The sequence below is a fragment of the Danio rerio genome, chromosome 6 (genome assembly GCF_052040795.2).
Source record: "Danio rerio strain M-AB ecotype USA chromosome 6, GRCz13ab, whole genome shotgun sequence".
Taxonomy (NCBI): Eukaryota; Metazoa; Chordata; class Actinopteri; order Cypriniformes; family Danionidae; genus Danio; species Danio rerio.
This window is the reverse complement of record NC_141026.1, coordinates 28807501-28832500: the sequence shown is the minus strand read 5'-3', so window position 1 is coordinate 28832500 and position 25000 is coordinate 28807501. Positions and strand designations below refer to the sequence as shown.

The window sequence follows — 25000 nt, the reverse complement described above, 5'->3', positions numbered from 1 at the left end:
CACAAATCTCACCCCAGCTAACAAATTTAGGTTGTAAGAACGTTCTCATAACGTTATCTGTAACGTTCCAAGAATGTTGAAATGTCCAGTTTGCTTAATGTTGCTAGAACGTTTTTTTATGGTTAGAATAACGTTGCTACAACGTTTTCAAAACCTATATTCCCACCAAAATATGACGTTCTAAGAACGTTTAATTGGAATGTTCCAAGAACGTTGAAATGTCCAGTTTGCTTGATGTTGCTAGAACGTTTTTTGATGGTTAGAATAACGTTGTTACAACGTTCTTAAAACCTAAATTTTCACCAAAATATAACGTTCCAAGAACGTTTCCTTGGAATGTTCCAAGAATGTTGAAATGTCCAGTTTGCTTAATGTTGCTAGAATGTTTTTTTATGGTTAGGATAACGTTGCTACAACGTTTTCAAAACCTATATTTCCACCAAAATATAACGTTCTAAGAACGTTTACTTAAAACGTTTCTAGAATGTTGAAATGTCCAGTTTGCTTGATGTTGCTAGAACGTTTTTTGATAGTTAGGATAACGTTGTTATAACGTTCTTAAAACCTAAATTTTCACCAAAATATAACGTTCCAAGAACGTGTACTTGGAATGTTCTAAGAACGTTGAAATGTCCAGTTTGCTTAATGTTGCTAGAACGTTTTTTGATGGTTAGGATAACGTTGTTACAACGTTCTTAAAACCTAAATTTTCACCAAAATATAACGTTCCAAGAACGTTTCCTTGGAATGTTCCAAGAATGTTGAAATGTCCAGTTTGCTTAATGTTGCTAGAACGTTTTTTTATGGTTAGGATAACGTTGCTACAACGTTTTCAAAACCTATATTTCCACCATAATATAACGTTCTAAGAACGTTTACTTAAAACGTTTCTAGAACGTTGAAATGTCCAGTTTGCTTGATGTTGCTAGAACGTTTTTTGATCGTTAGGATAACGTTGTTACAACGTTCTTAAAACCTAAATTTTCACCAAAATATAACGTTCCAAGAACGTGTACTTGGAATGTTCTAAGAACGTTGAAATGTCCAGTTTGCTTAATGTTGCTAGAACGTTTTTTTATGGTTGGGATAACGTTGTTACAATGTTCTTAAAACCTAAATTTCCACCAAAATATAACGTTCCAAGAACGTTTACTTATAATGTTCCAAGAACGTTAAAATGTCCAGCTTGCTTAATGTTGCTAGAACGTTTTTTTTATGGTTGGGATAATGTTGTTATAACGTTCCTAAAACCTAATTTTCCACCAAATTATAACGTTCTAAGAACGTTAATTTGGAATGTTCCAAGAACGTTGAAATGTCCAGTTTGCTTAATGTTGCTAGAACGTTTTTTATGGTTTGTACAACATTGTTAAAACGTTCTTAAAACCTAAATTTCTACCAAAATATAACGTTCTAAGAACGTTTACTTAAAACGTTTCTAGAACGTTGAAATGTCCAGTTTGCTTAATGTTGCTAGAATGTTTTTTATGGTTGGGATAATGTTGTTATAACGTTCTTAAAAACCTAAATTTACACCAAAATATAATGTTCTAAGAACGTTTATTTGGAATGTTTTTAGAACGTTGAAATGTCCAGTTTTCTTAATGTTGCTAGAACGTTTTTGGATGGTTAGGATAACAATGTTACAACGTTCTTAAAACTTAAATTTCCACCAAAATATAACGTTCTCAGAATGTTTACTTGGAATGTTACAAGAACGTTGAAATGTCCAGTTTGCTTAATGTTGCTAGAACATTTTTTGATGGTTAAGATAACAATGTTACAACGTTCTTAAAACCTAAATTTCCACCAAAATATAACGTTCTCAGAACGTTTACTTGGAATGTTACAAGAACGTTGAAATGTCCAGTTTGCTTAATGTTGCTAGAACGTTTTTTTTTTATGGTTAGGATAACATTTTTGCAACATTTTCCAAACTAAAATTCTACCCAAAAATAATGTTCTAAGAACGTTTATTTGGAACGTTCCAAGAACGTTGAAATGTCCAGTTTGCCTGACGTTGCTAAAAAGTTTTTTATTAATAGCATAATGTTCTTACGTTTTCAAAACCTAAATTTCCACCAATTATTGGAACGTTCCAAGAATGTTGAAATGTCTAGTTTGCTTGACATTGCTAAAACGTTTTTCTATGGTTAGAATAACGTTCTCAAAACCTAAATTTTCGCCAAATTACAACGTTCTAAATTTAGTTTTTTAATGTTACAATAACTTTGAAATACCCAGTTTACTTAACATTGTAAGAATGTTTTTTATGGTTTGAATAACATTCTTACAGGGCTCTAAATAATCTAAATTTCAACCAAAATTTAACTTTTTAAGAATGTCTTTTTTAAATGTTCAGAGAACGTTGAAATGTCCAGTTTGCTTAACGTTGCTAGAACGTTTTTATGGTTAGCATAACATTCTTACAACGTTGTAAAAACCTACAATTCAGTTAAAATATATCATTCTAAGAACGTTAAAATGGCCACATTCTTTAAAAGTTAATTTAAGGTCAGAACATTTTTTTCTGAGATTCTCTGAACTCTTCAACCATTCTAATAACAGGTAACAATAATATAAATTACAAAAATGATGTAAACTCTAACTTAACCCATAAGAATTAATAATGTTGGTTCTTACTGTTGTTATTTTGTGGCATTTTGGTTGATCAAATCTTGTACCAAATCTTTGAACCATTCTTTTTAAATCTGGCATTTAAATTAAGCATTAAGGTCACATTTTTGGAGAAATTGATAGTTCTGTATTTAAGGCCAAATATAATCACTTTATTTAATTATTTTAAAATACTAGATACATTTATGATTTACAGTACATTTGCACTTTAATTTTCATTACAATTAATGTTAATTACAATAGAACATTAAGCAATTCTATTTACATCAAATAAGTGGAAATAGAATTCACAATGAAATTACAGAAAACTATACACAACAACAAAAAATTAAAACAAAAGACAATAAACCAGAAAATATAAAAACAATTGACTTCAAAGTTAACAGCAGTATCATAGAGAAAGGTATTGCCAGAGCCAATACTAGATTATCAAGGTGAGCCAATCAAATGCAAAAATTGCTTGAACATTCTTTGTATTTGAATCTGTAAAAATCAATGTATTTTATTTGTTGTGATTGTGGACTTGTGTTAACTTTTGACTATACAAAGCTGTTACAGCCTACGTGAAGTTAACTTCACTGACCAACCCATCTAATTTGATTAAATATGTCACCTGAATCACCCTAAAAAAGCTGAGATAGTAATCCCTCATCAACAAACAGTTGATACAGTACAATAATTTTTTATTATGATTATGGACTCGTGTCAACTGGGATCACGTTAACTTGTGCTTTATACCCATCGGCTGATTGATGCATCTGTTGTGCTTAGCATTACTGGAGCAAAACTGAGCACCTGTGACAATGAAACGTAGACAATATTTCAGTAAATCATAAAGAAAATATTAAGAGCAGAATGTATGATTTGATTCTCTCTCACAAACACATGTTATACCTTGACATGTTTAGGCCTATTTGACTATTATTATAGCATATAACTTAAATCATGTTATAACAGTAATAGCAGTTTGTTATTAAGTATTATTAGTATAATTAAAATTGCATGTTTAAGTTGATGCTGTTATTGCCAGGGGTCCTACCATGATGGTCCATAATAGTGGATGCAAGACTATTATCACCTAGTCTTTAAATTTTGCAATTACACTGTGGTCTTAAAATATTTTTCACATTAAGTGTCAATTCACCCAGAAACATGAATTTTGTTGTTACTCTCTTGTATCATTACAATTCCCAGAGACCTGTTCATCTTCAGAACACAAACTAGGATGAAATATGAGAGCTCCTCATCCTCCAGAGACAGCTATGGTCTTGAGACAGTCAAAGTAGGGCTGTGACAGTAACAGATTTTTTGTTACAGTGGTGATAAAGCAAGAAATCAAGCAGTATGTCGGATAACATTACATATAGAGCTGCACAATTAATCAAAAAAAGATTGCGATCTTGATTCGACCCCCTAGATCAGGGGTCACCAATCCTGGTCCTGGAGGGCCGATGTCCCTGCAGGGTTTAGCTCCAACTTGCCTCAACACACCTGCCTGGATTTTTTCAAGTATACCTAGCAAGAACTTGATTAGCTTGTTCAGGTGTGTTTGATTAGGGTTGGAGCTAAAATCTGCAGGACACCGGCCCTCCAGGAACAAGTTTGGTGACCACTGCCCTAGATGATCATAATACAACATTTCTACAATTCTACAATTTCTACAATTAGAGAAGCAAAGGCGGCCGCACAAGTCTTCAACATCAGAATTATGAATAGTTCTATTCTGATGTCATCATTTTACTGTGCATTAATGACCAGGACAAATGTAAAGTCTATTCAAGTCCACCTTTCAAAGTCTATTTAAAATTTATTCAAAACCAACAGTAGACCTACACATATTATTATTGTCTTTATACCATATGTTTGAGGAATAACAATAATAATAGCCCACTCATACTAATCTTTATTTGACATCTATAGAATCATGAGAAAATCTTGATCTTTATTTTAAGCAAAAAATCATGATTTTCATTTTAGCCAGAATCATGCAGCTCTACCTACATAGGCCTATATATAGGTGTTAACATTTGTCCGCAACCCTTTTAATCGATAGACCTTATCAATGACCAATTAAGCATGGACATTTAAAGGGGAAATGAAGCACTCAGTCAAGTTTACATTTTGTAATTTGATTTCCACTTTAAAGAAAATATATTAAACAAACTCTATTAATGTAACCATTTAGCAGAAAATGGCATGTTTTACTATAGAATTGAGACCTAGGGCGCCGCCATCTTGGAATATCGCTGTGTCTGACGTCATGAGGATGGTTCTGTTAACTCAGCTGAACAGATACAGTGGAAGTAAAGGACTGAACACGGAGGCTGGACAGCCTAATTTAACCCAATGCATAATGTTGTAGATGTGGAGCTGGTGCAAATACAGAGGCAACCCTGTGATGTCAGACACAGCGACATTCCAAAATGGCGGCTTCCTAGGTCTAAAATCTATAGTAAAACATGCTGTTTTCTGCTAAATGGTTACATTTATTGAGTTTGTTAGTTATATTTCCATTAAAGTGGAATCCAACATACAAAATAATTTTAACTTGACTGAGTGCTTCATTTCCCCTTTAAAGGATGTTATGCTTTGTGCTGTAAGACACGCATCCAAGACTTTGTACATTAAAGTAATAATAATCAAGTGTGCATTTACTTTACCTTATAGAGTCACTTTCTTGATATTGAATACCGGATCAATGGATGATTTTGTTATAAACAGTGAAATTATAGACAATTAACAACATTTTTTTAAAAAGTTAACAAAAATGTATTATTCAAAACGGAATATTTCACTTTATTTTATTTTTTATTTTATCATATTGTAATTGTACTTAGCAAACCAGTTTTTGTTGTGCTGCGGAAAAATAGCAGACCCAGCACACTTCACTTCACTTCAAATGTTATTCGTTCATATTGTTTATTTTGTAGATAACTGACCAACAAAAAAATACATTAAAATTACATAAAAATTAAATAGTACCAAACAAAAATTGTTCCAAAAATGTTTTTCCCGACAAAAATACACAACTGTGCAGTGTTTGTTTCGCTCCTAGGAAAATAAGGATTTAATTAATGCTCCACTGTAACTGTTGCATCACAAACCTCTGTGATATATAATGGCTACATTTTGTATAAACTTATTTATACAAAATTATCATATGCTATAGCCTACATTAAATAAGTCAACATATATGCAATTTGTTGTCCCTCATCACCGCAGGTACTGCATGAGCGTCTGTTTATAGCTTCTGTAAAAAATTTTTTTAAAAAGACCTACAATTGACCAGCCTTTTAACAGAGCCTATATTGATATTGTGATATTTCTGTGCCAGTTTGACACCAGACTAAACTAAGGAAAATTTATCTAATTCAAAACACTGAACTCACGTCACCTGAACTCACCACGAGTGAGACGGAGAAAATTAAAGTGCAGCACTGAGGTAAAATCAGATTCTTTAGTCATAACCTTCAAAATAACTTGTATTAAAAATGTTGATAGAGGTCGGTGATATAAGCATTATGACGGAGCATTACAAACGCTTATTTTCCATGGAGCAATTGATTTGAGTTAGGCCTGCTATATTTATTTTACGAGGAAAAAAACTAAGTACAAAAAAATTGCCTATGTCGGTTATTAAAAAGGTTTCAGTCAGTTTTTGTTTTGTAATCTAAATTTTTAATTTAAGTAAAAAATATTTAGGGCAGGCCTTTTATTCTATTTATTTAATGTATTCTGTTTTTCTATACACTCCTGAAAGTTTCATCACATCACATTATCACAGGGCTGTGATGATGGTAATAATCACATTATAGTGGTTGACTTCTCATTATGGCGGTTATGCGGTTACCTTCACACCCCTAAGTCAAGGCCCAGATAAGGCACAAAAAATTTTGTGACTTTAGTGGTTCAACTGTGAGCATACCAAGCTCTAACAACACTTTAGTGAGGGAAAACAAAACGGTAAATACTAATTTGTTTGCCTACATCTCTCTTGCATCAGATCAGGGTTTGTGTTTACTACGAGTAGCAAGCGCACACCCTAACCTGTTGTGTCAGAGGCAAACAAGTTGCTTTTACGGTATTTTTGATGCACAAATGTGTTCTTTGAGCTTTGTATGATTACAGTTGAACTACTGAAGATAAATGCAATGTTTTGACAAAGTTTTTAGTTAGACTTTGAAGATCTTGGGACCATTGCTGTATATGGAGAAAGAGGGAGCTATACCTTCATGGCAAATGAGACAAATATCCCATCAAAACAACTAAAACGAGCACAAACCAATATTTCGTTTGGAGAGAGAAGGGAAAACAAAAACACTTTTGCAAATCCTAAAAATAACTTTTTTTCTTTTTTGACTTAAACTTTGACAAATGTACTGGACCTGTAACACATACATCACAATGCTTTATAACCACAAATTTCACTGTTGTTGTTTTGCTCCAGTAATACCTTCAAGGAACAGCATAGTAGTCAGGCAGCCATACAAAAGTAGAGATTGGTGTGGTGTAGAAGAACTGCAATGGATGTCTGTCCAGGCTGACACTGATTTGGACCATCGGTATGTTCTTGATGCCCTCAACTCAAGCTTCCAGAAAACCTGCAATAAATGAAATTACCAATTACACCTGGTATCTGCTATATGCAAAGTTAAATTCAAACATTTATTTTTAACTCAAGCCATATTTTTCTGATAATATTGTCACATTTAATCTATTTGAATAATTTTGAAATCTAAATATTCCCAATTCATTGATCTTGTTAGGGTTTCATTTACATTTCATTTTAACAAGATTAATGAAGCAAAAAATATCTATTTTTAATTGCACGCACATACAAACCACACCCAATTAGGTACTGCTATGAGTAAACTGCTGTAATCCGAGAGGAATGAAGACATGGAGGAAAACAAAGAACATACCAGAACATAGTATAATTGTCAATAAACAAACAAGGACAAAAACTGGTTTGTGAACACTGGCAATTATAAACAGAACATTACCAACCAAAGCAAAAAGAATCTTGACAAAAAAAGTAACTTAGCAAACTTACACATGGGCAAAGCTTTTTCCATTCAATGCTGCGTAGTGCACCTCTGGTTAGGAGTACATCTTTAAAAGTAAAAGTTAACAACAACAACAAAGATAATGTTTAAAACAAAGATAATGGTTATAACATTGCTCAGCCAAATATAACATTATTTTTTTGTTTTGCAATGTGTAGCCAGATTTTTTTAGGCTAATTCCTAGTTATACATGAAATTTATTAAGATGAATTTGCAACAAGCAAACAAAAAAAGGTTAAGAAGAAAATATATTAACTGTAAGAGACTAAGTGAAAAAATAGGTGTAACATCGTCAGAAAGTCTTTAGCAACCACGTAGAATAGTAAATAGTGAGTAAATTTTCATTTTTGGGTGAACTATCCCATTAAGTTTTGAAAACACGAGTAACTTTAACAGTCTTGCAGATATCAATTATATAGACCTTTTCACAAGATGGAGATGATGCATTTCAATTGTCACCAGCATCTTAAATCCTCAAAAGTTTTTAATATTTAGATTTTTAACATAGCATGTTAATTTATTTGTTTGTTTTAATGCCATATTTGCTTTAGATAGAGAAGGGAAGACCTAAAAAAATAATTTAAAAAATTTATAAAAAAGTTTAACATCATATGTACTGGACCTGGTACAGTATATCACTATTCTTTATGAACACAAATTTCCTTGTAACAAGTGCTGTTTTGCTCCATACCTTTAGAGAACACAGTAGTAGTCAGGCAACTACAACAGCATTCTTGTAAGTCCAATCGGACACTGGTTTGGGCCCTCGGTATGTTCTTGATGCCCTCAACTCGAGCTACCAAATAATACAGAAATTTAAAAGCCATTACACCTGGTATCTGCTATTATACAGTGTATTTCCAACATTCATTTTAACTTAATCCATACATGTAACGTTACTATAATATTGTTACATACAGTGTAGCATAACATCAAAACAAATTATCAATAATAATATAATATCACACAACATAGCATATCAATTACTAAACAAAGATGGTTTTTGCACACAGGCTATTAGAAAGAGAGTATTACGTTACCAACTAACGTTAAAACATTGAGAATTTTTTAACAGATAATTAAAGGTAACAAACGTTATGTTAACTTGGCAAACTTACATATGGGCTTAGCCATTTCACCTGTACATTAGCACGTCCCTGGAGTACATCTCTAAAAGTAAAAAGAAACACAAATAACAGTGAAACGACCGCAGTTCACTTTATTTATTGGCTATGAAAAAGATTGTTTATAACATTTCTCAGTAACGTAAACTTTCAAACGTGTTTCTCATAGTTAGCCGCGATGTGAAGCCAGATTTTTAGGCTACTTCCAAGCCATAAATGTAGATGCCAATTAAAACCGTTAAAAGCACTAAATTAGACTAACGTTAACGTTAAACATGTAAGTTACATCGTGTCCTTAAACATGTATCTCAAGCTGATGTGCGTCACAGGAGCGCGCGCAAACAAGACGAAAAAAAAAACAAGCTGGAAAGTATTAAATGCTTCAAGATTCGAAACACACCTTAGAATTCACGTTTCACATTATTTGTGAGTAAAACTAAATAAGCAGAATAAATAAAACATATAAAGCATCGAAAAATGTTCTTACCTCTGAATTCCGTTGCACTGGTGTCCGTTACGATTCAAACTTTAAATGAGGCAGGTTGCGCGGCTGCGTGCGCGACTGCGCGCGCCCAGTCCTCCAACGGTACTATGGTAACCACCAAAACTAAACCAGAACCAAAGAGCTTGCCAGAACTAAACACTAGTTTAACGGGGCAATTCGATTGGTGACTGACAGATATGTAGTTACAGTCAAAAATAAACATTAAACTTAATTTGTTTTTTTCTAAAAAAAATAAATAATAAATTACTAATTTTCATGCCATTTAAAATCTGTATTGATCTTCTTTCAAATAATTTTGAAAATGTTGGTAGGACTTGTTGTAAGAACATTATTTATCCACATTATAAGAACTTTCAAGTACAACAGAGATGAGCAAAAGTACATTGAAATATATTTTAAAATAAATAAAGTATCAAATACATAAATTTTATGTGTTTCAAAATAAAATACTTTATGGGACATTCTAGCTGAAATTTACATTATATGTTACTGAAATAAAAACATAAATACAGTGAATTCATTCATTCATTTTCTTTTCGGCTTAGTCCCTTTATTAATCTGGAGTCGCCACAGCGGAATGAACCGCCACATTATCCAGAATACACCAACACAGGGAGAACATGCAAACTCCACACATAAATGCCAAATGACCCAGTCGAGGCTTGAACCATCACCTTCTTGCTGTGAGGCGACAGCATACTGCCCCACCCCGACGCCTCTAAATAAAGTGAATAAGTATTTCATCAGAAATATTTTTAAAATGGCCTGATGGTTGATTTCTGTGAGTTGTTCTGTAAAGGAATATGTCAGTCATTTGGTTCTCAGATTTTTTTTCTTTATTAAAACACTTTACAAATGTACAAACCCTGTAGTCCTTGTCCTCAGCCCAATTGAATCTACAGCTTTAATAATTATGTTTTGCTAAAAACTTATTTAAAGCAAATAGCCAGTTTAAGTTGCTCTCATTCACATCAGTTGATTAAAAAAACACGAAACTATAAATAAATTCTACAAATAAATATTACAAATATATTATACAAATAATTTATAATTGTTCCCATGTTTCTGTCAGTCCTGTCACATTTGCATTAAATTTATCATAAAATGCATGCAATACACCTTTAACTTTGAAGTGACATAATTTGACGGAAGAGAAGCTGACAGTGATCAAGGACGCATTCTATCATTGAATTGTATGATTTTATGCTTGCTTTTGTGTGATTTTTTGAAGACAACAAGCTTAAAGGTCAGGCCCTGTCACATTTTTTATTAGTGAAAATGTTTCTGGTAGATTGTCTCATATATATATATTTTTTTTTAATATAACAAAATACTTTTTTAAAGGTAGCAGGAACTTTCTTTGCAAACCTTTTATTAATAAGCCTATTGGATCAATCCCTTCACCATTAAACTGTTTGATAACAACAAATTTTCTCTGCCACTTCGTCCACCTATAGGGGAAGTTGTGGCCTTATGGTTAGTGAGCTGGACTTGTAACCTAAAAGTAACTGTGTTTCTCTTTGAGTTCAGTATACATTTTGCAAGACTTTTCATACAGAAAGTCCTGTTTTGAAGATGATCATTCATTAATTTTCTTTTTTTAACTTAGTCCCTTCATTAATCAGGGATCGCCACGTACAGCGGAATGTATATGTTTTATGCAGAGGATGCCCTTCCAGCCACAACCTTACACTGGGAAACACTCATACACTCTTGCATTTACACACACACTACGGCCAATGATTTTATCTTCATTAACCAGACAGTGCACCTGTAGGTGAAATGTCATTTGAAACATTGTATCGTCAGTGTAGGACTTATTTTAATGTTGTTTGTCTTATTTATTTGCCATCTGCTGTACATCAGCAATCTATCTATCATGTGTACAGTATACTCATTCTCCAAAGATTTTTTATTCAGATCTTCTTTAACTAGAACTGTCTCAGGCTCAGGTTCACACAGCAAGGAGTGCTGAATGCAGATTTTTTTCAGATCTGATTTTTTGCATAACTGTCCACATTGTTTTTTATAAATGTGCCCAGTATCAGATTTCCAGTGTGAACAGATCATGGTGCTAAACTGACCTGTATGCACAGCACATAAAATGTGTATAGCGTATGAATATAAAGCACAATGTCAGATATTGACTGATTGATGTTCTGAAGCTCCAAATCCTGTTTTTAAGATATTTATTATTCCATCTAATTTCTTAAGCAAAGATGCTGAATTGTACACTATACAGCCATTATCTCTGGTCTTAGCATTGCTCACCTGCTATTTTCAATGTGTGCTGACTTGCTCCTGAATATACCCTTGCCATTTGTCTGTTACTTTCTTTAAGCATAATTTCCATTCATACTTGAATCATTGACCACCATCTAAAAATAGAAGGTGATTTAGAAGGTGATTCTTCTGATTTCAAGCTTATAGGCAAGTGATCAGAGGCCTCCTTTTTAAAATGTAATCATGTACTGTAAACATCTTGCAAAGTATTTTACGGTATTTTGAAATGACAAAAATACAAGACACTGAAGTATTTCGATACACAATTTTATGCCCATCCCTGTGAACAAATAACTTCATGAAGAAGTTCCAAGAACTTTGTTCTAAGATTATCTTCCATCAACATTATGACAAAGTTCATTCATTCATTTTCTTTTCAGCTTAGTCCCTTTATTGATGCGGGGTCTCAACAGCGGAATGAACTGCCAACTTATCCAGCACATGTTTTACGCAGCGGATGCCCTTCCAGCTGCAACCCATCTCTGGGAAACATCCATACACACTCATTTACACTCATACACTATGGTCAATTTAGTGCATCAATTCCCCTATAGCGCATGTGTTTGAACTGTGGGGGAAACTGGAGCACCTGGAGGAAACCCACACGAATGCTGGGAGAACAAGCAAACTGCACACAGAAACACCAACTGACCTAGTCGAGGCTCGAACCAGCAACCTTCTTGCTGTGAGACGACAGCAATTCCTACTGCGCCACCACGTCGCACCCCATGATTAAGTTCAAGCACAAATAACGCCCTGAAGACATCCTCCATGAACTTTGTTCTAAAAAAGTTTATGAACATTCTGACAACTTTCAAGTACGAATAACGTCCTGAGGAAATTTCAAGAACTTTGTGCCAAGAACGTTTTTTATCAACATTGTGACAACGTTCATCAAGTACAAATAATGTTTTGAAGACGTTCCAAAAACTTTGTGCTGAGAACGTTTTTTTTTTCAACATTGTGATAACGTTCATCAAGCACTAATAACGTTCTGGAGTCGTTTCAAGAACTTTGTTCTAAGAACGTTTTCCATCAACATTATGAGAACGTTCCCCTAGTAGCAAAGAATTCTGGCCCAGATTTGGCAAAAAGCTGGCACAGCAGGCATTCATCCGGCACTGGCATACAGCCTGTGGGCCAAACATGGCCCGGGTTTGGCAGAGGTGGCACCGTTTTTAAGGCGGCACACAAGATTTGGGCCAGATGAAAAACGTAGTATTTGGCCCAGATTTAAAAATTTGATAAGTGGGCCATGTGAGTTTGGCCAGTCTTGATCCACATTTAAAATACACTAAAATCATTTTTGAGTAAAGAAAAAAAATTCTACCAATCAGGTCACTTTGAGAAAAAGCGTGCCCATAGTGTGTCTAAAGCGCATCACTCCATGGGTTTATCAATTTCATTGTAATCGTCACACACCAACCTAACTGGCCCAGTTCAGGCCCAGTTATAAGTTATTAACTTGGCTGAGACTTGGCCAAGATATGGTCTGTGTTTGGCCCTTGTCTGGAAGCCAGATTTGGTCCAGTTATGTACCGTAATTCACTGCGGCATGTGGGCCAAGCAAAACCTGATTGTGTGGGCCAGAGCTGGGCCAGAGAAATTTTGCTATGTGGGTCATTAAGTATAAATAACGTCCTGAACACGTTTCAAGAACCTTGTTCTTAGAACGTTTTTTTATCAACATTGTGACAAAATTCATCAAGTACAAATAACATTCTGAAGACGTTCCAAGAACTTCGTTCTAAGATTGTTTTCCATCAACATTATGACAATGTTTATCAAGTACAAATAACGTTCTGAAGACATTTCAAGAACTTTGTTCTAAGAACTTTTTATCAACATTGTGACAACATTCATCAAGTACAAATAACGTTCTGAAGATGTTCCAAGAACTTAGTTCTTAGAACGTTTTCATCAACATTGAGGGAACGATAATGAAGCACTAATAACGTTCTGGAGTTGTTTCAAGAACTTTGTTCTAAGAACGTTTTCCATCAACATTAAGACAACGTTTATGAAGTACAAATAACGTTCTGAAGATGTTCCAAAAACTTTGTTCTTAGAGCGTTTTTTTATCAAAATTGTGACAACATTCATCAAGTACAAATAACGTTCTGAAGACATTTCAAGAACTTTGTTCTAAAACTTTTTTATCAACATTGTGGCAACATTCATCAAGTACAAATAACGTTCTGAAGATGTTCCAAGAACTTTGTTCTAAGAACGTTATTTTATCAACAATATGACAACGTTCATGAAGTACAAATAACATTCTGAAGACGTTTCGAGAACTTTGTTCTAAAAACGTTTTCCATCAACCTTGTAAAAACGTTCATTAAGTACAAATAACGTTCTAAAAACGCTTTCCATCAACATTATGACAACGTTTATGAAGTACAAATAACGTTCTGAAGATGTTCTAAGAACTTTGTTCTTAGAATGTTCTTATCAACATTGAGGGAACGATCATGAAGTAAAAATAACGTTCTGAAGACGCTCAAAAAACTTTGTTCTAAGAACGTTATTTTATCAACAATATGACAACGTTCATGAAGTACAAATAACATACTGAAGACGTTTCGAGAACTTTGTTCTAAGAACGTTTTCCATCAACCTTATAAAAACGTTCATCAAGTACAAATAACGTTCTGAAGACGTTACGAAAACTTTGTCCTGAGAACGTTTTTCATCAACATTATGAAATGTTCATCAAGTACAAATAACGTTCTGAAGCATTTCAAGAATTTTGATCTAAAAACATTTTCTATCAACATTATGACAACGTTTATGAAGTACAAATAACGTTCTGAAGACGTTCCAAGAACTCTATTCTAAGTACGTTTTCATTCAACATTATGACAATGTTTAATGAAGTAAAAATAACGTTCTGAAGATGTTAAAAAAACTTTAATCTAAGAACGTTTTTTATCAACATTGTGGGAACGTTCAGGAAGTACAAATAACGTTCAGAAGATGATTCAAGAACTTTGTTCTAAAAACGTTTTCTATCAACATTATGACAACGTTTATGAAGTACAAATAACGTTTTGAAGATGTTCCAAGAACTTTATTCAAAGAACGTTTTTCAACAACATTATAACAACGTTTATGAATTACAAAAAACGTTCTGAAGACGTTCAAAGAACTTTGTTCTAAGAACGTTTTCCATCAACCTTATGAGAGCGTTCATCAAGTACAAATAACGTTGTAAAGACGTTTCAAGAACTTTGTTTTAAAAACGTTTTCTGTTAACATTATGACAACGTTTATGGAGTACAAATAACGTTCTGAAGACGTTTCAAGAACTTTGTTCAAAGAACGTTTTCCATCAACATCATGACAACGTTTATGAATTACAATTAACGTTCTGAAGACGTTTCGAGAACTTTGTTCTAAGAACGTTTTCCATCAACCTTATGAGAGCATTCATCAAGTACAAATAACGTTCTGAAGACGTTTCAAGAACTTTGTTCTTTAAACGTTTTCTTTCAACATTATGACAACGTTTATGAAGTACAAATAACGTTCTGAAGATGTTCCAAGAACTTTGATATAAGAACGTTTTTCATCAACATTATGACAACGTTCATAAAGTACAAATAACGTTCTGAAGACGTTTCAAGAACTTTGTTTTAAGAACGTTTTTTATCAACATTGTGGCAACATTCATCAAGAACAAATAACGTTCTGAAGACGTTTCAAGAACTTTGTTCTTTAAACGTTTTCTTTCAACATTATAACAACGTTTATGAAGTACAAATAACGTTCTTAAGATGTTCCGAAAACTTTGTTCTAAAAACGTTTTTTATTAACATTATGACAACGTTTATGAATTACAATTAACGTTCTGAAGACGTTCCAAGACCTTTGATATAAGAACGTTTTTCATCAACATGACAACGTTCATGAATTACAAATAACGTTCTGAAGACGTTCCAAGAACTTTGATATAAGAACGTTTTTCATCAACATTATGACAACGTTCATGAATTACAAAAAACGTTCTGAAGACGTTCCAAGAACTTTGATATAAGAACGTTTTTCATCAACATTATGACAACGTTCATGAATTACAAATAACGTTCTGAAGACGTTTCAAGAATTTTGTTTTAAGAACGTTTTTTATCAACATTGTAGCAACATTCATCAAGAACAAATAACGTTCTGAAGACGTTTCAAGAACTTTGTTCTAAGAACGTTTTTCATCAACCTTATGAGAGCATTCATCAAGTACAAATAACGTTCTGAAGACGTTTCAAGAACTTTGTTCTTTAAACGTTTTCTTTCAACATTATGACAACGTTTATGAAGTACAAATAACGTTCTGAAGATGTTCCAAGAACTTTAATATAAGAACATTTTTCATCAACATTATGACAACGTTCATGAAGTACAAATAACGTTCTGAAGACGTTCCAAGAACTTTATTCAAAGAACGTTTTTCATCAACATCATGGCAACGTTTATGAATTACAATTAACGTTCTGAAGACGTTTCAAGAACTTTGTTTTAAGAACGTTTTTTATCAACATTGTGGCAACATTCATCAAGAACAAATAATGTTCTGAAGACGTTTCAAGAACTTTGTTCTAAGAACGTTTTCCATCAACCTTATGAGAGCATTCATCAAGTACAAATAACGTTCTGAAGACGTTTCAAGAACTTTGTTCTTTAAACGTTTTCTTTCAACATTATGACAACGTTTATGAAGTACAAATAACGTTCTGAAGATGTTCCAAGAACTTTGATATAAGAACGTTTTTCATCAACATTATGACAACGTTCATAAAGTACAAATAACGTTCTGAAGACGTTCCAAGAACTTTATTCAAAGAACGTTTTTCATCAACATCATGACAACGTTTATGAATTACAATTAACGTTCTGAAGACGTTTCGAGAACTTTGTTTTAGGAACGTTTTCCATCAACATTATGACAACGTTTATGAATTACAATTAACGTTCTGAAGATGTTTCAAGAACTTTGTTTTAGGAACGTTTTCCATCAACATAATGACAACATTTATGAATTACAAATAACGTTCTGAAGACGTTCCAAGAACTTTGATATAAGAACGTTTTTCATCAACATTATGACAACGTTCATGAATTACAAATAACGTTCTGAAGACGTTTCAAGAATTTTGTTTTAAGAACGTTTTTTATCAACATTGTAGCAACATTCATCAAGAACAAATAATGTTCTGAAGACTTTCAAGAACTTTGTTCTAAGAACGTTTTCCATCAACCTTATGAGAGCATTCATCAAGTACAAATAACGTTCTGAAGACGTTTCAAGAACTTTGTTCTTTAAACGTTTTCTTTCAACATTATGACAACGTTTATGAAGTACAAATAACGTTCTGAAGATGTTCCAAGAACTTTGATATAAGCAAACGTTTTTCATCAACATTATGACAACGTTCATAAAGTACAAATAACGTTCTGAAGACGTTCCAAGAACTTTATTCAAAGAACGTTTTTCATCAACATCATGACAACGTTTATGAATTACAATTAACGTTCTGAAGACGTTTCAAGAACTTTGTTTTAAGAACGTTTTTTATCAACATTGTGGCAACATTCATCAAGAACAAATAACGTTCTGAAGACGTTTCAAGAACTTTGTTCTTTAAACGTTTTCTTTCAACATTATAACAACGTTTATGAAGTACAAATAACGTTCTGAAGATGTTCCGAAAACTTTGTTCTAAAAACGTTTTTTATTAACATTATGACAACGTTTATGGAGTACAAATAACGTTCTGAAGACGTTTCAAGAACTTTGTTCAAAGAACGTTTTACATCAACATCATGACAACGTTTATGAATTACAATTAACGTTCTGAAGACGTTTCGAGAACTTTGTTTTAGGAACGTTTTTCATCAACATTATGACAACGTTTATGAATTACAATTAACGTTCTGAAGATGTTTCAAGAACTTTGTTTTAGGAACGTTTTCCATCAACATAATGACAACATTTATGAATTACAAATAACGTTCTGAAGACGTTTCGAGAACTTTGATATAAGAACGTTTTTCATCAACATTATGACAACGTTGATGAATTACAAATAACGTTCTGAAGACGTTCCAAGAACTTTGATATAAGAACGTTTTTCATCAACATTATGACAACGTTCATGAATTACAAATAACGTTCTGAAGACGTTCCAAGAACTTTGATATAAGAACGTTTTTCATCAACATTATGACAACGTTCATGAATTACAAATAACGTTCTGAAGACGTTTCAAGAATTTTGTTTTAAGAACGTTTTTTATCAACATTATGACAACGTTTATGAAGTACAAATGACGTTCTGAAGACGTTCGAAGAACTTTATTCAAAGAACGTTTTTCATTAACATCATGACAACGTTTATGAATTTCAATTAACGTTCTGAAGACGTTTCGAGAACTTTGTTCTAAGAACGTTTTTTTTAACAACGTTACAAGAACGTTAACAACGTTAAGAGACTCTTCTAAAAACGTTCTATTGATAACGTTTTGTGCTAACATTTCCACAACTTTTAGAGAACGTTAGTGAATGTTCTGGGAACGTTCCCTGTTAGCTGGGACTTCATTTAGCTTTGAGTACATCATCTCTATGTCAAATGCTGTGTGCCCCAATAATTTCTGTTAATTCCCGTTGTAATTTCTGCTTCTATCAGGCTGGTGTTCTCCGGATTTCAAGCTGCACTGCTCTCGGCTGTGCTCTGAAATGGAGAGGGAGGCTGAGAGGCGGTGGAACGGTAAAGCTTGATGGATATCAAGCCGACACCACTAAGAAACACACTTCATGCTCTCCAGACGCCTTTACCATCAGCGCCTCATTGAGGATTGACACACACATGGGCTTTGCTTTATTGAAAAAAATAAAAACAAATAAAAATACAATATTAAAAAAAGTTTATTTATTTATTTATTTATTTATTCTGAAATGAAAAGAGACTGTTGTTGAGGTAAATAATAAATGCCGATTTTAATAAGTTTGCTTTTAAATTCTGTAATAAAAAGTATATTTTGTGCCCTATGTAAAATGTGTAACTACGGTTCCGAGGAATAAGATGAGAAAAAAAAATTGTTTTGCAATGTTACTACAAAATTAAAGATGCAGCAACAGACATGAAACTTTTAATTACAAAATTATTATGAATACTCAAAATCACCACTTTTGCATGCTTCAAACTCCTGCTTATGCCTGTGATCATATAGCCTAGATGAAAATCAATATATCTGTGTAAACATTCAGTTATAAAATGACCTTGGGAAAGAAAGGCTGGGCAAATAAAATAAAACAAACTATGTATACTGCATATGAAATGTATAATCCATTCAATAATACTTGCCATTCAAAAGGGGTATGATAATGCAGAAAATAAAGAAAATGCTAAACTAATAAACCCACATTTTATTAAATGAAATAACATTTATTTGAACACATACATGCGCGCTACATTTATATAATAATAGGATAAGTAGTAATAGGATAGAAACAATATATGTTCGTGAGCAAAATTACAGACAGATCTCTCTTCATGTCACGCTTGAAGGCCCCACCACGAGATATCACATATCTTATACATTTCACTTAATAATTACACCCGTGCCTCTCATATATCAAGCTCTTGCCTCGGGCTCATTAGGACCCTGATCTTTTTAAACACTTAAATTTGCATCTTAAAGGTTTTTGGTGCGCGAACCTTAACACAAAACATCGCCTTGAATTAGAAATATTTCGGTTCACACATCTGTGTCGATTTTGACAATTACAAATAAATTCGGAAGTTTATTTGTCAGATACAAAGGAGGAAGGGAGAAAGAGATCACGAGAAAGATCAGGGATAATTAACCGCAGCTTCAATGCAGAGCTTAAAATAATGCAGGTGACTTTATTGTGACCACGAGTCTAATATTTAAAAGCAATTACTTGAAATTTTAACTATTTCATAAAAAAAAATTCCCTCCATAATTCGCGCAAATATTTGTTAGGAACGTGAACATTTGAAAACAAAAAAACATCTCACAGCTCAAGGTTTTCATCTGCGTTTGATTATTTGTGGGATGTAATGATCCTATGAGCAACTGGCATTGTTTTTCAAATGCCGAATTTGCGTGGGTATGTTACCAAAGGGTCCATGGGCATGTTCTACACATGTGAGATTACAGCAGCAAAACAGGTGCAAGCCCCAACCCAGCCCGTCCCAGGAGAGCTTTGGACAATTGTTCTCATTTAGGAAATATTAGCCTGGGGGCCACTGCCTCAGACAGCGCGCTTATTTTCACTGATTTTAAAAACCGTTTGTCTTTTTATTTTCCTCTTGTTCAGACATTTCAGTAGCCTGGTGCGTTGTTTTAGTGATTGAGTGAATGATAAGATACATTTTTGTCATGTTTTCTTACCAAAATAAACTGTTAATGAACGGATAGGGGGTAGCTCCAAGGAAGTAATTATAAAGTAATAATAATAATAATAATAATAATAATAATAATAGTAGTAGTAGTAGTAGTAGTTAAATGTGTAATGTATAAAATATGTATTGTTGTTGTTGTTATTGTTGTATTGTAAGCTAAACGTCAGTTTAATCGTCAACATATTTTTCATAAATAAGGCTAAACTTTAAGTGTACACATAAAAGCGTGCTTACTATGTTTAAAATAAGAATTTGTCTTTTCTTCAGGCATCTGTCGTCTCTGAAGGATTGACGCTGGTAGATGTCAGGTTTTATTACAAAAAGGTTGAAGGTCTGTGTTTGTAGACCTTCAACTAAATGGATTTGGGGAGGGAAGAGAGTCACCTCCTTTTCCTCCCCGATCTTTGTTTGTGTTGTAATATACATATTTTGGTAGGTATTATGTGGCTTTCTCAGAGCTGATTGGGCGCTCAGGTTGGCGCGTGAACGCCCTGCGATTATGTCAGATCGCGTGCAGAGCGAACCAGCCCAGCCTTTGAACTTCACCGCTTTTGGCTCTCATTCACGCGCTTCTCCTCATTTCCCAGCCAGGTGCTTCGCGGGGCGAGAATCCTCCGAGAAAAAAAGCGAGCAAACAGATCGCGGAAACTTCGCTTCCCGTGCTGGATTTTGTGGCGCGCGTGGCTGTTCTTCTCTCAGCCGAATAGTGTCGTTTTGAAGAGTCGTCATAATTCAACTAAACGACAAACACGGAAGAATTACTGGATTTTTTTCATCTCTTCTCTCTCATTGATGCCGCTTTCCTGCTCCTCCGGCTCTCTAGAACTGGCATGATCCGAGTCTGTCTGCAGGACAGGTGAATACCATTATCTCTTCGTTGCTTGAAGAACTTTTTTGTTGTTATTTTAGTAGGGAAATTTTAAACGGACGCCGTGAACATGTCAAAACCGGCAGATCACATCAAGAGACCCATGAACGCCTTCATGGTCTGGTCAAGAGGCCAGAGAAGGAAAATGGCTCAAGAGAATCCCAAAATGCACAATTCCGAAATAAGCAAAAGACTCGGCGCCGAGTGGAAGCTGCTGTCTGAATCCGAGAAGCGACCGTACATCGACGAGGCCAAGAGGCTGAGGGCTCAGCACATGAAAGAACACCCAGACTACAAATACAGACCCAGGCGCAAACCCAAGAACCTCCTCAAGAAGGACAGGTACGTGTTTCCTCTGCCCTACCTGGGCGACACGGATCACCTGAAAGGACTTCCGGTCTCAGCCACGGACTCACTCTTAGGTTCTTCGGAAAAAGCCCGTGCGTTCCTGCCACCTACATCTGCCCCTTACTCCTTCCTCGACCCGAGCCAGTTCAGCTCCAGCGCCATTCAGAAGATGACAGAGATGCCCCACACGTTGGCCACCAGCACTTTACCTTACGCATCATCTCTGGGATACCAGAACGGTGCATTCGGGAGCCTGGGTTGCCCCAGCCAGCACACTCACACCCACCCGTCGCCAACAAACCCGGGGTACGTGGTGCCGTGTAACTGCACCGCATGGTCGGCGTCGAGTTTACAGCCGCCTGTTGCCTACATACTCTTCCCAGGTATGACCAAGAGTGGGATTGACCCGTACTCTTCAGCACACGCCGCTGCTATGTGACTCCACCACAAACAAAACAAACAATCTCCTCTTTGAAAACTTGAATACAGCAATGCATGTACATAAGAAGAGAGGAATGATCGAGACATTTATACTACTGAAGCCGGTGGACACGAACTTTTTCACCATCTACGAGAGGTTCCTCGGATCCCAGCATGGATCTTGGAATAGATGTAAGGCAGGTGCCCAGAACTGTAAGAAATGTAAATGTTCAAACGTTTATTATTATGGCTACCGAATTTGGATGCCTTTAATTTTATTTATTATGTACAATTTGATGCTATAATAATGATAATTTTGTTTGAACAGTTAATATAATTGTTATTCTCCTCATATTATTATTATTATTATTTGAAAGACTTTGATTTGCACAACTAACGGTTAGAATTTTTCTTGTACAGCCTGATGTATTTACCATTATTTTTGGCACTCTGAAATTCAAATGAAACTAGGGTTTCAAAGTGAGGAATTCAGCGTTTAATAGAATATACGGGTTATATTGTTTATCATTATAAAAACCGTCACCTAAAATTAGACAGTCTATTTAAAATTTCAAGTGAAAAAAATAATTATAATCTTTTTTTTTTCTTTTTTTTTTGGACATTTCTTTTTCTGTGGTTCAGTGCTAGTCACTCGTTCATTTGATTTCAGAAACTACAAAGTTTGAAGCGAAACAGTTCATGTTGTATTTTTTATCTGCGATGGTAACTTAAATCCTGTCATGTTTATGGAAAGGAAAATGTATCTAAAAAAGGGTGATACCTCGATTCTTTGTTCATTTGCAGAGCAAAGACATTTTGAATAAAGACAATCTGTCTTAAAAATTCATCACCTTTCTCATATTGCCTATTTAAACCAATATTGAATTGTTGTTTACTATGTTGTTGTACGGTCGTGCCAAGAGGCATGTTGGAAATAAGGTGAACCCGAACACGCGTTTAATAGTTTTTATTTATCCAGTTATACCGTGTTTTATTTCTACCTTAAAATCTACAATTTTTCTCGGGCATATAGAAGTATACAGGCCTTGCCTGCTTAGCATAAAACAGATATTTGTCGTACTCTGATTAGATATCTACAATAATTATCTTCTCAATCAGCACCGCTTAAATAATCCAGCGTTTCGGCCGTAGCAGTCTTAATAACCATCTGGCTTTTCGGCATAGATTTGAGATGAACTCTGTCAGCGCGTGGCGTTCCCGAATGCTCTTTAGGGACCCTCTGTCCAAATTAAATGGCAAAACAATTACTGTACAGAGACGCTTAGGGAAACTGAGGGCAAACATGAATTGTGATTTACTCCGAGATCCACAATAGGATGAAAATTGGACTGAAGAAGGGGTGGTGCGCGTATGAGCCATGTCATCCAGTATTACAAAACAATTTAGTATAAAACAATCGAACAAAGCGTCAGGTGCTTCTAAATGTGTGTCGATGCGGCGCCTACAAACGCGCTGTGATACATTGGAAATGACTGCAGATATTGACGCTGTCAGTTTGCATTACTTTCTTTCTTTCTTTCTTTCTTTCTTTATTTCTTTCTTTCTCTTTCTTTCTTTCTTTCTTTCTTCTCAGCTCTACAATTCTTGTGTATTTTGAGGTATTTTTGTAAACACGCGTGAGTTGTTTTCAGAGTTTAAAACTTTCTACATTGCATTCAGGTGTGTGTCGTGTCCCATAAATATGGTGATCACACTCTTTGATGTGTGTATGTTTCAGACGTTTCAGCCTTCAGGGACTCTATGGTTGTTCCACCTGTTCCACCGCTTAGATCATTCCTACACGTTGCGGACACAAACACGCTGCTATAAGTTTGAGAAAATGAATTTTTAGTCATATTTAATATTAGTTTACTAAGTATATATGTAAAATGTAATTTATAAGGTTGATCATGACTCCCGAAAACCTGTTCACTTCCCTTAATATATATATATATATATATATATATATATATATATATATATATATATATATATATATTTTTTTTTTTTTTAAATCTAAGCTTTTATAATAATAATAATAATAATAATAATAATGATGATGATGATACATATAGGAATCAAAAAAGAATTTATAGTTAATATATTAACAAAAATCAGTGCAGGTTGTTTTTTAAAAAATATAAGCCATACGTTTAATTCAGTTTGATTACCATTTTCTAATGTGAAGGTTAAACAGGTTAAAACCCGTTCCGAATAATTGCCATTTTGTATTTCTATCACAATTTGTCCAGATTCACATATTACTGTAATTTGGTACACAGTTGGTACAAGTTCTCCTCCCGTGTTACAAAAAAAGTGCTGCTGAAACTAAAGCAGATGCGTGAATGGAGAATGGGATTCACTCAAAGGAAACAAGCGCTCAGAACAATTGGGTTTGGGCTGCAAACAGAGGATTGGAATTGGCCTGTACTTTTGTCTATTGTCGCAGGGATGGGGAATGGGATTTGCACACCGAGGTGTAATAGCATTACTGTATTAATTAAAAATTTCATTTCACATCCAGATTGTTTACTTATCTGCCAGGAACATATGCTGGAAGAAGTTAAGATTCACGATTCTGCACTATTGCCCAAGGTGCAATTCAATATAAGCGAGGGAGGGGGCTCAGATTTTTATGACAGACTGTGCTCTTATCTGCCGCTGTAAATTAGGGTGATACTCCATTGAACCGAATAGCAAGTTTTACATCAGCTCCCTAAAGCATGCAGATTCAACTTTGAAATTGGACGATGATAATTAGGGAACTTTAAGTAGCACTTCTAAAAGAAAAGCGAGAAACGTGTGTTTTTGCATTACAGGATTATTTGAACAATAAGACGTACATTTAAATGAATCCTGTCTTATTTTAAATGTTTGCTAAATCCTTGTTCGCCTCGGCGTTCCCTCAAAACGGGAGTTCAAAAATCATTTTAAAATGGATTGACATATTGATGCATTGACAAAAAGCAAACGACAAACTGAACTAGATAATCAACCACAAGGCTTGAATATGAATGACAATCCAGAGCTTTATGTTTAGTTAAGAGCAAGTGGGTGTAATTAGATGTTAATTTATGAGCCCTTCACAGCTATTAATCAACTGTGATCACTGCAGCCATTTTTTCAAGCATTCTGTGGATATAAAACGTAGTAAACAAACCCAAGTGTAGGAAAAAATTTAATAATAAAAATAAGAGGTGAAAATTATGATTTGAAATTATAGAGCCCTAAATCTGTAGCTCTTCTCCGGGACGTTTTTATTTGAGCTCAACGGAGAGCGCGAATTCAATCTGCCTTATCTCGCCAAGACTCCTTTCAGCAGGA

At 34.3% G+C, this 25000-nt stretch overlaps 3 protein-coding genes and 1 long non-coding RNA gene across 6 annotated transcripts in view; 2 read left to right on the top strand and 2 right to left on the bottom strand.

Moving 5' to 3' along the window:
- LOC141386276 (uncharacterized) overlaps positions 1 to 18495 on the top strand; it is a 113283-nt gene extending 94788 nt beyond the window's left edge. The window contains exon 3 of the long non-coding RNA XR_015493704.1: positions 18298 to 18495. This is a non-coding gene — a long non-coding RNA (uncharacterized LOC141386276). The remainder of the gene's footprint in view (positions 1 to 18297) is intronic.
- The window catches only part of LOC141386270 (uncharacterized), a 355028-nt gene that overhangs the window by 192465 nt on the left and 137563 nt on the right, over positions 1 to 25000 (bottom strand). The window lies entirely within an intron of this gene.
- Positions 2761 to 9357, bottom strand: LOC141386272 (uncharacterized). Of its 3 annotated transcripts, XR_015493694.1 has the most exons (7): positions 9315 to 9357; positions 8822 to 8873; positions 8395 to 8499; positions 7691 to 7749; positions 7472 to 7512; positions 7091 to 7238; positions 2761 to 3432 (listed from the first exon to the last, which is right to left on the bottom strand). XR_015493694.1 is itself a non-coding variant. In XM_087257229.1 (6 exons), the coding sequence occupies exons 2-6, from the start codon at positions 8835 to 8837 to the stop codon at positions 3353 to 3355; spliced, it is 408 nt and encodes a 135-aa protein (XP_087113355.1). In that variant the 5' UTR covers positions 8838 to 8873; positions 9315 to 9357; the 3' UTR covers positions 2761 to 3352. The 3 variants fall into 3 exon arrangements, 1 of the variants encoding a protein (XP_087113355.1); XM_087257229.1 differs by lacking the exon at positions 7472 to 7512; XR_015493693.1 differs by lacking the exon at positions 2761 to 3432 and having other exon boundaries at positions 5453 to 7238.
- Positions 20581 to 22523, top strand: sox14 (SRY-box transcription factor 14). The gene has a single exon (NM_001037680.2). The coding sequence runs from the start codon at positions 20979 to 20981 to the stop codon at positions 21693 to 21695; it is 717 nt and encodes a 238-aa protein (NP_001032769.1). The 5' UTR covers positions 20581 to 20978; the 3' UTR covers positions 21696 to 22523.

Bases quoted from the DNA above. Each gene is read 5' to 3' on its own strand.
- sox14 (NM_001037680.2), top strand. From the start codon at position 20,979: ATGTCAAAACCGGCAGATCACATCAAGAGACCCATGAACGCCTTCATG.
- LOC141386272 (XM_087257229.1), bottom strand. The intron at 7,750-8,394 runs GTATGGAGCAAA...TTACTTTTAAAG, and splicing joins TACTACTGTGTTCTCTAAAG to ATGTACTCCTAACCAGAGGT. The intron at 3,433-7,090 runs GTATTACTGGAG...TCATTGTCACAG, and splicing joins TACTATGCTGTTCCTTGAAG to GTGCTCAGTTTTGCTCCAGT.